The 11,283-nt window shown below is 32.3% G+C and overlaps 1 protein-coding gene across 1 annotated transcript; it reads left to right on the top strand.

Annotated features, from left to right (window-relative positions):
- The first annotated feature begins 2,446 nt into the window (after positions 1-2,446).
- On the top strand, positions 2,447-5,569 carry LOC132617090 (NAC transcription factor 56-like). Its single transcript, XM_060331984.1, has 3 exons — positions 2,447-2,892; positions 3,685-3,992; positions 4,627-5,569. The coding sequence occupies exons 1-3, from the start codon at positions 2,706-2,708 to the stop codon at positions 5,137-5,139; spliced, it is 1,008 nt and encodes a 335-aa protein (XP_060187967.1). The 5' UTR covers positions 2,447-2,705; the 3' UTR covers positions 5,140-5,569.
- Positions 5,570-11,283: the final 5,714 nt, after the last annotated feature.

Here is an 11,283-nt window from a genome sequence, read left to right as displayed (position 1 = left end):
TGGTGAATCAGAGAAGGGAATAGAAAAGTGGACAGTGAGAATCGAATTTATACCTATTAATACTGATACCACCAAAAAATTATGTCACTTGGATTTCTATGAAGCACGTTATTTGTGTTGAATACTGTTGAAACTTGGTGAACAGTTAAATTAATAAAAAGGAATAATAAAAGAAAGATTATTGGGAGATTAGGACCCCACCAAAGGCAAAAAATACGGATTAGCAAACAAAGCCTGTCGTATTTGAGGTTAAAAGACCTTCTTATCTTCGTTCTAATCAGCCTTTGCCCAAATGTTGGCTCATGTCCATTGGATATTTTAGCAGCCAGTCAAGCCAGATATTTGCATGTAGAACAAAAGCTTGACATCTTTTTTTAACTCTTTTTCATAATAGTAGCATCTGGATCAATTTTTTTTCTTTTAATATTTCAAACTATTTCATCAGATATGTATTAATTTCACCAACATAAACGTACCTAAGTTTTGCCGAGCAAAAGGCTAAAATGATCCCTTATCTATGAGATTAGGTTCATTTTGGTCCCTCAAATATAACTTGAGCATATTTAATTCCTTAACTTTGCTAAAGTGGTGCACTTTTTATCTCTTTAACGGAACCCGTTTAAAAATTGTCCCTACCGTTACTTTTTAAACGGTTCTGTTTGGGAGATAAAAAGTGCACCACTTTAACAAAGTTTAAGAATTAAATATGTTCAAGTTATATTTGAGGGACCAAAATGAACCTACTCCCATAAATAAGGGATCATGAAGAAATTTAAAATGCTCAAGTTTTGCCTATTTCATTCCATTTTATGTGAAGATATATATTATTATTTGGAAAAACATTTTTTTACCGTAGATCTTCAAATTTTTTAAATTTTTTTAAAATTATTAGCTATGTTATATAAGTACTTCTTTTTTGGTAATTAAAGACTTTATTAACAGGGAAACATACATAAGTACTTTTAGTTTTCAAATTTGTAAGTTTATGTTGAAAATTTATACCTGAACTCATATTTAAATTAAGTGTTTTAATATTCGTACACCAAAAAGTTTCACATAAATAGAAGTCGAAGGAGTAAAATATTTTCTGTTTTTACTAAAATTTGAGCCTGATCCTTAAAGTTGGATAAATGAATAAAAAGTTTCTTTTTGATCAGGTTAGAAGGTCGACACATTTTAGATGAGGAACTTATCTTCGTATTAATCAATTTTTTTATTTTTTTGGTTCGAACCTATGGTGTCTTTAGGTATATTAGAGGTGGACCCCATTTGCCTTATTTTCAAACTCATCACGTGTCAGGCTAACCACATATTATGAAACCAAGCGTGTCAATTGATTAGAAGCCTAGTTTTCAGTTCTCAATCCTTAATTACGTCATGGATAGCTACTAATCACCTCATTTTATTCATTAACATCCACTAACTATTACATGGACTACGTTTTTCCATTAAACTACATATATATCCTCTGTCTTTACATGGTATTCCAGCCATACGTTGAGAATATTTCCCATCACAAGTCGCAGCTATACCTGATAAAAAAAAAGGAATTAAAATTTTACATACTGATAGATTGTAAAAATTACTTACATAACAAGATAATTAGAAAGTTCATTGGAGTATGACACTACTATTTCTACTAAGCTAGAAAATAGGCTGAGTTTTATTACAATCAGTTAAATGATAATTCCGAGTGAACCTTGGGGATGCAAGAAGGTTCATATGAATTGTTTGTTGGAAAATTAAATTGTATATATAAGATCAAAAATATCTTTTAAAGTATTTGTAGTAAATGTTGAATCCTCTTTACTTATTAATGTGAAAGTCATTCTTCCACCACTGTTGATCACATAGTAGTTACCCTTTATTGTTTCATCACATATTAATTTAAATTTTTATATTAAAATATGAATTGATGAGAGTAAATAGATAGTGGCGGTCGGTGGATGTAGAGTACAAGCATCGAATTCACGTGAACCTAGTGTTCTCGACACGGAATCGATATACATATGTGGAAATCACTAAATTTTTAATACATATTAGATTTTGAACCCATAATTTCAGCGGGGAAAAAATGGTATCAGAGTTAGTTCTGACAATCTAATTTTAAACCCATCGAATTTAAAATCCTGAACGCACAAGTGTAAATAGATATTCTAAAGGGATCCCTATTCTAAATCAGTAAAATTTTATCATTAGTAGTGAATTTTTTATTTTGCAATATACTCCCTCTGTCCCAAAATAAATGTCACTTTAGCAAAAATTACGCCCATTGTTGATAACACTTCTAAATTTTTGTCTTGAATTCTTAAGGTAACACTAATTTTGAGAGTTTTTTTCTTCTAAGGTGACACATATTTTGATACGGAGGGAGTATATTAGTGTATAAAAAATTAAATTAAATTTGCCCCATACCATATAAAAGAAGTTGGGGAGTAGAGGGGGGCTAGCCAGCCAAAACTTATTAACCAAACCAGTTTCCAGCTGATTTTCTGTATTCTTGTACTGCTAACACACAACACATGACAAGTTGACAACACACACACACACACATTTCTCTCTCTGCTAAAGCTCCGAAACTGTAAAGCAGAATTTTCGTACCATTCCAATTACTCTTCTTTCTTGTTATTATTTTTATATACTTATATTATATAGTTCTATGATTAGCTGACTTTGATCAAATATAATATTTTGAATTTTGTGTAATGGAGAGTACTGATTCATCAACCGGCTCTCATCAGCAACCTCAACTGCCACCTGGCTTTCGTTTTCATCCAACTGATGAAGAACTTGTTGTTCATTACCTTAAGAAAAAAGTAGCCTCTGTTCCTTTACCTGTTTCTATTATTGCTGAAGTTGATCTTTACAAATTTGATCCTTGGGAACTTCCTGGTATGTGTACTCTCACTTTATAACTATTTTTATTAGGCTTACAGTCTTGTGGTATTGGCAAATGAAACTGTGAGTTCGGTTCTCGTAATTTTTTTTTTTTTAATTATTTCTTCTCCCCTTCTCCTCCTCTTCCTCCTCCTTCTTCTTCTTTCATGTAATAAAATGGGCAATTTTAATTTTTATCATGGCTTATAGTTCGGTGGTATTGACCGATGAAAGTTTTTCACGCGATAAGTGTGAGTTCAATTTTCGGTGTTCTTTCTTTGTTTATTTTTCCTCCCCTTCTTCTTTTCCCATGTAATAAAATGGCAATTTTGTCGGGGACTTTTGAGTGTTTTGAGATTTTTTTCACAAAATATGTGTGAATTCGATTGTCGCAATTCCTTTTTTTTATTGTCCTTATCATCATCTTCTTCTTCAGTCCCATGTTAAAAATGGCAATTATGATTTTTTCGGTGACTTTTGCGAATTTTTCACGCGATAGGTATGAATTCAATTCTTGTGATTCCCTTTTTATTGCTCCTTCCCTTCCTCTCCTATCCCATATAATAAAATGGCAACTTTAAAATGTTGATGAATTTTGAGTGTTGAAGAATTTTTTTCACATAATAAGTGTGAATTCAATTCTCATTGTTCCTTTTTCTGTTTCTCTTTGCTTCTTCCTCTCCTATTTCATAATAAGTTTGAAATTTTTTCAGCAGGCAGTAAGTGTGAATTCAATTCTTGTTATTTCCTTTCCCTTTTCGACAATTCTTGAATATTTGAGGTATGTTATTAAATTTTCATGTTCAGCTAAGGCAACGTTTGGAGAACAAGAATGGTACTTCTTCAGTCCAAGGGATAGGAAGTATCCAAACGGGGCGAGGCCAAACAGGGCAGCAACTTCAGGTTATTGGAAAGCTACCGGAACCGACAAGCCCGTGCTAACCGGCGGTGGGACTCAAAAAGTTGGTGTTAAGAAAGCACTAGTTTTCTATGGAGGCAAACCACCAAAAGGGTTGAAAACAAATTGGATCATGCATGAATATAGACTTGCTGACAATAAAACAAATAATAATAAGCCCCCTGGTTGTGACCTTGCCAATAAAAAATCCTTAAGGGTAAGTCTTTGTTTTTATTTTTATTTAGTTGTAAAACTTGTCCTGAATTTAATGTTTTCATAGCACACCATCTATTGGAATATTATTCCTTTTGGAGACGATCACATCTGGTAAAGGTTGTACCCAAAGCCCAAAGACAGATTCATATTTAAATTTAATTAGTAATTTTAACTTTCATATTCTTAAATTTGAACCGAATATACTTTTATAACATGGAGACATGTTTAAATATTTGTTGACTTTTTTTTCTTTTTTTAGATTTTTAACAAATTTATCTATGTTTTGAATAGTAATTTATTAGATTTAATTAAACTTATGATTATATATTATGTCTACCCGTTGGTGATATATTCAGTGACGTAGCCACATAGAGTGAAGGGTTGTCAATTGAACACGCTTCATCGAAAAATTATATTGTGTATTTAAAAATATATATATATATAAATCTTAACACCGTTAACTAAAGTTTTGATTTCGCCGCTAATACTACCTCATGTAGCCGCCACACACATGGCAGATTCTTGTTAACAAAAAGAAATAGAATGGAAGAAGAATTGACTTTTGAAAGTGCTACATTTGATTGGCTTGAATTGACTAATGAAAAATTACTTTTTTTTGGTTTTTGGTTATGCAGCTAGATGATTGGGTTTTATGTAGGATTTACAAGAAGAACAATACTCAAAGACCAATAGATCACGAGAGGGACGATTTGAATATTGATATGATGATGGGATCATCATCAATTAATCTACCATGCCATCCAAATTCAATGTCAATGCCAAATCCATTTGGTCAACCAAAAATTCCACCACTAAAATCCTCAAATTTTGGTACACTGTTTGAAAATGACCAAAATTTATATGAAGGAGGATCCCAATTTTCTTCAAAGAGACCATTGGCAAATTTGTACTGGAATGAAGATGGAGCAGCTAGTAACGACAATTCTCAATCAACAAAAAGGTTTTTAACGGAGAATATGGAGGACGGGTTAAATATGAATGCTCGAGCAGATGAACAGAATGGATCTATCGTAAGTCTTCTGAGTCAACTTCCTCAAACTCCGTCACTTCATCAGCAACAAGCTCTGGGGTCTCTTAGTGACGGAGTTTTTCGACAACCTTATTCGGGGATGAACTGGTACTCTTAGACATCAAATCAAAGAAAACAAATATTTTCAAGAAAAAAATTGATATTGTGAAATCATATTATATACCCTAGAAAGATGTTTCATTATTACAGGTTCCCTAACTAATTATTATTGGCTCAGTATTTTCGCAGATTATTAACGACGGTATTAAATTAGATTAGTGGGAATTGCTGGATTTGGGTATTGAGATTTTGTTGTAGTAGCTATATATATAGTAGTAGCTAAGTAAGAAGAATTTTAGATGATTTACAGTTGGTGAAAAAAGAATTTAGGCGAGACCCTGTACCTTTATTTTATTAACCGTCTGTCTTTACTTTATAGTATATAAAAATACATAGATCTCCAAGGTTGGTATGTGAATAGAGATGCATAGAAACAAATCTTGTAATCATATATAATCTATATCTTATTGGAAAAGAAATATTCTGCACATTGTTTTCTTGTTACCTTTCTCTTTTTTTTTTAAAACTTTTGTTGCCTTTAGATGAATTTAATTGAATAACATGATCAATTAGGATTTATATAATGAATCCTAAGTCCCATCTTATTTGAAATTGAAACCGAGTTATTGTCACAACCAGAAAGAAAAATCAGCCTGGTAATAAGTATTTCTATATATACATTATTATTTTTTTGCAACAATTTGTTTAAAGATTCCCAAACCCTAAATGGTAAAGCTCGAGTGCTGGATTAATTTGTATGTCTAGTTATTTCAGTAGGAGATTATATTTACTAATGCTATAATTAATTAATTATCTGATAAGTAGCTTGTAAGGTAGGTTGTTAATTTTGGTAAAGAATTGGTTTAATTTCCCAAAAGCATAAAGTATGATTAATTAAGCAGTGAAATTTGCTACCTTGAAATAAAAGAAATCCTGTTAAGGGAAAAGATAAGAATCATTTGTTGTTGTGAAAAGCCTAGTAAATGGTGACATATTCTAGATGGATCATACAACTAGCACATTGCATACATGACATGATTGTTGTAATTATTTATGGAGGAATCAAACATACTAGATCCATAATCTTAATGACTATTCGGTTGTTGTATCCAATATAAGTACACTTTACTAATTAGATTAATTTTCTTTCTAATGCATACCCTTCATAAAATAAATTAACAAAAGAGAAAGGAAAAAGGAATAAAATGCCCTTTCCATTAAATTTGGCATGATACTCTTTTAATTGCGATGATATCCGAGTTAATTTATTCGCATTTCAACTATTTCATAAAGTACTTATAAATTCAAAACAATTCATCCATTCAAAACTAGCTATGGGAAGAGGCATATGTATCCTTTTGACTATGGGTTTATTTGAACCTCTTATTTTTGACGATGAGTAAAAATTTCATATGTAAAGATCTATTGAATATATCTAAGCCTATAGTTTTAACAATACAGTGAGTTCAATACTAAAAAATTTAAAAAGTTGAACTCATCAAGTTTAAATTCTAAATTCGCCTCTAGCTAGCTATGAAAAGAAATCACCTAGATCTTCCATCCCTACCAAAATCTAAATCTTAATTTTTTAAGATTTTTACTCATTTCATTAATGGTCAGGTCACCATGATAATACTTTTGAGATCATATATAAAAGGATCTTTCGCTTTTGCACTTAGGGGAAAATAATAAAATTATTAAAATATGAAATTCCATCAAACTTTGCCTACATATAGTTCCTGGGATGTCATACTTTTTTCTTGATTATATCTAAAGTCTCAGTTTCTTGGATTAGACACGAGCAAAGTATATTCCAAGAGGCATAGGTCCTCATAATATTGACAACAAGATGCTACCTCACAATTACCTTTCTTTCTTTGCTGACTTGGGACCATTTCACTATCATCAAAGGGGAATCATTATCTCCAAAAACCAATAATCTTTTCTTTTTTGATTATTATTTTAATTGCATTTCCTTTTCAAGGAAACAGAACAAAACTACTTTAAAATTATTTCATTTCCCTACTGCTTATTTGAGCAACACATATTTAAAGGATACCAAATGCATGTATTAGAATCATGGCTTCACATCATTCTATCTACATACAAATGTGAACATACGTATATTTATTTGTCTTTTTTACTTGACGTAGGTTCAACGAAATACCTAAATTTAAGTATTATTTTTTTTGCATTCACAAGATGCGTTGTAGCATACGTATGTATAGGTATTGGCAAGTGTACGAGAAGAGAATATAATATACATATATATATATATGTATTCTTACTTGTTAGATTAAAATAGTTCATATAACGACTTAGAGAGTAAGAAATTCTTTTTTCAGTAAAAATTAAAAAATTGGATCTCAAAAAAAAAAAAAAAAAAATTAAAAGTTCATTTGCTGGAAAGGAATGGTCAGTCTGAATTTATGTGTCTTCAATAAATATGTTGAATTCTTGTTAAGTCCACAATTTAGTAGACGATAACAGAAGAAGGTGGCCTACTTGAAATGATAATATATTGTCATAAACTTTCTCAACTGATTTTAATGATATTGAGGTGAATGCACAATCTTGATAGATATATATAGTATATACTGCCAAAAAAAATATATTATAATTCACAATCACTAAGCCTATGACCAAAGATTAAGCAAAATAATAATTGCGAGAGAATTGATTGATTTGGACTCCTAATGGTAGTAGGTTAGAGAAAATTGACTATATCATAGCCGTTTCTTCTCACATGCATTTGTTATTGTATATACCTGGCGTTTTTTTTAAGAGTAACACAACTACTCTGATCCAAAAAAAAATTGTTGGTGGATTTCAGAATACAATGTAAACACGTTTAGTTTTAAGTGTTAATTCAAATATTAAATTCTTAATGTCTTTGAAATAACATATATTTTGAAAAACACATAACGTTCCATAAATTAATTATTTTATTATTATTAGCTAAATAAACATTTTTTTGATTTTTCCAAATAATTGTAGTGCCTTCTGTGTGTGTGTGTGTGTGTGGAGAGGGGGGGGGGGGGGGGGGGGGGGGGGCGTTTGTTGATGGAATATTTTGAATTGGATCAGTTGGCCCAGTTTAATCCTCCGAACTTAATTCATTGTGTTACTGGCCTCCTTTGGATTTGTAAGCCCAATCGTCCAAATTGTTTCTGTTCTGCTTTTACATTTCAAAAGATTCCGCGGATTGTTCTTCATATGGACTGGTCTTTAATTTTTGTCCCTCAAATCGGTAGTCTTTAATTTTTTCCCCTACTTCTCATTTAATGAAAATTTGTGGACCGAAGTATCCTTATTCGCTCGTCTATGAAATCAGAGATTCAAGTTCAAAAAAACAAACAATTTCACAAGACAGAATTTTCATAAAAACTATGCCTATTCGGGTTGAAGTTATGCCTTAAGGCATAACTTCTATAGAGAAACTATGCATTAAGGCATAGTTCTGTGGGATAACTTAATTTCTACAGAACTATGCCCTAAGGCATAACTTTACCCTGAATAGGCATAGTTTTTATGAAAATTCTGTCTTGCGAATTTTTGTTTTACACTGCTGGGATACTACAAAATTATGCCTTAAGGCTTACCCCTACCCCGAATAGGCATACTACGATTTTTTGTTTATTCAGTTGGGTTAGAAACCAGAATGTTAAGGTATTTCTGGTCACCTTTTTTAGCCGAAGGACAAAAATTAAAGACTACCCTGAAATAAGGCCATTCCTGCGAATTGCCCTTTTGATTTTCAATTATTTTATGTTAGACAGACCTCCCTTTAATTTGACTACTTGAGATAGAATAACCTTTTTTTTATAAGTGTTGGGGAGAAATAGAGTAGTGACTAGTGAGTATGATTTACCTTTTTTACTATACTCAACCGAAAAGAATAAACTCCAACAAAGAATGAAAACCACTTCTGTTTATCTTTACTCTACTTCACAATTAGGAAGTTCATTTTTTAGCAACGTGATATTTGTTTGCTAGTACTTCCGTTTTCCTAATAATCTTTCAAAAGGAACTTTTGAATTCTGAACATTTTGAGGAAGAAACTTGTTGTTGGGCTAAACAATCCATGATATTGTCCACTTAAGTTCAAGCCCATACAATTTTCTCCAAAATACCTCTCACCGTTAAAATTAGGGTCATTTGCACGATTGTCTTTCAAAGGCACTGGTCTTTAATTCTTGTCCCTCAAATTGTTGGTCTTTAATTTTTATCCTTCGCCTAATATCCCGAGGTTCTGGGTTCGAACTTCGGCTCAGTCAAAAAAAAAAAAAAAACGCAACGCGGAGATCTGTAGCAAAATTAGTCCTATTCGGACAAAAGTTAGGCCGTTGCCTTAAGGCCTAGCTTTTGCCCAAAATTAGGCCTGTTCGGACAAAAGTTAGGTTTGCCATAAGACAGACTTTTGCCCAAACTCTGTCTTATAAGGTTCAAACGTTACCTTAAGGTAGCGTTTGAATCCAAAACTCTGTCTTGCGATTTTTTTTTAATTTTTGACTGAGCGGGGGTTTGAACCCAGAACCCATGGGTTTTTAGGCGAAGGACAAAAATTAAAGACTTTGAGGAACAAAAATTAAAGACCAGTGCCCTTGAAGGATATTCCAACACACTTGCGCAAATTCGGGTAAGGACATCGTCAGCAAGCGGCAGCCTCGTATCGGTACTTTCCACGCGGAACTTTGTTCTCAGTTCTCACACACAGCTTCTTCATGGTATGAGAGGTTGACTAGTTGTTACATTTTCCAAGATGTGAGGGGCTGAAGGCTGTAGTATAATTTGAAGAACTGGAGGTGAAAACTTTAATATTTGTTGTAAAATTAAGCTAAAAGAGTAACAATAGTAACGGATGTAAACAATAGAAGTAGAAAGACAAGAGAGGAGAGATTTCTTATTCATCCAAATGTGTTCAAGTGTGTATTCATATCACATCACATACCTTTATTTATAATATTACATAGAGGTAGAGTTACAAAAGATGTCTTAAAGATGACATTAACGAATTGACATCATGGGATAGTTATGGGGGAGATCATGAGGTGTGGGAGTAATAACCACATAATGATGAGGAAGTAATGGAGGATTAACTATACATCATGGAGAAGAGTAGTGGGAGTTAATTCTTTAGGAGTTGGACATCCACCATATTATTCTAATATTTCATAACACTCCCCTTTGGATGTCCATATAGATAATGTGCCTCGTTAAAACCTTACTAGGAAAAACCCAGTGGGAAAAATCCCAGTGAAGGAAAAAGAGTACACATATCTTGTAATACGCATTGCTTGCTGCCTCATTAAAAACCTTGCAAGGAAAACTCAGTGGGACAAAACCTCAACTAAGGGAAAAAGAGTACAACGCTTATTATACTCCCCCTGATTAAAATATCACTTAATTCTTGGAGACGACACCTCCAAATCTTGTTTACTAACTTCTCAATTGTTGAGGTTGGTAATACTTTAATGAACACATCCATCAAATTATCAATCAAACATATTTGTTGAACATCTATTTCACCTTTCTGTTGAAGATCATGTCTGAAAAAGAACATTGACGAAATGTGTTGTATTCTGTCTCCTTTTGTTATATCCTTCTTTCAATTGAGCTATGCAAGATTCGTACAATATTGTTGAAATCTTCATTTCCAATAAACATCATACTATTGCAACATATGTGGAATTATTGATCTCAGCCAGACACGCATTCCTTACTTGCTTTGTAAGTAGCTATCACCTTGGCAGGACTTGAATAAGTATCAATAATTGATTGTCATAGAGAACGTCATAGTGTGATAGTATCCTCCTCACATGCAAATCGGTAACTTGTTTGAAGATCAAACTTCATGTATCAATAAAAATAATGCTCTGCATTTTACACAACCAACAAAACCTTGACAATATTTATTAGGATAAACAAATCTATATCAATAATCTATATAATCGTTCATGATCGAATATGCCCATCAATTTCATGAGGTCTAAATTATATTTATTATATCTAACGACATCACAACCATCGGGGTACCCAATGGAATCGCACAATATAAAGATTTGCTGAAGCTTTATTTTCGTAAACCTTTTATGCTTCAGAACAATTTAAATCCCTACGGATTTTCTTTCGTTTGACAACAATTAATTATACACATTCAAAATTTTCATGTATTGCCAGAATGATAAGAAACCCCATTGCA

The sequence above is a fragment of the Lycium barbarum genome, chromosome 11 (genome assembly GCF_019175385.1).
Source record: "Lycium barbarum isolate Lr01 chromosome 11, ASM1917538v2, whole genome shotgun sequence".
Lineage (NCBI taxonomy): Eukaryota > Viridiplantae > Streptophyta > Magnoliopsida > Solanales > Solanaceae > Lycium > Lycium barbarum.
The sequence above is the reverse complement of the archived record's forward strand: the minus strand, read 5'-3'. Positions and strand labels throughout refer to the sequence as shown.

What these genes read in the sequence shown, in the direction of transcription:
- LOC132617090 (XM_060331984.1), top strand. Translation starts at nt 2,706, where the DNA reads ATGGAGAGTACTGATTCATCAACCGGCTCTCATCAGCAACCTCAACTG. An exon ending in TGATCCTTGGGAACTTCCTG is followed by an intron (nt 2,893 to 3,684) that starts GTATGTGTACTC and finishes TTTCATGTTCAG; the next exon opens with CTAAGGCAACGTTTGGAGAA. An exon ending in CCAATAAAAAATCCTTAAGG is followed by an intron (nt 3,993 to 4,626) that starts GTAAGTCTTTGT and finishes TTGGTTATGCAG; the next exon opens with CTAGATGATTGGGTTTTATG.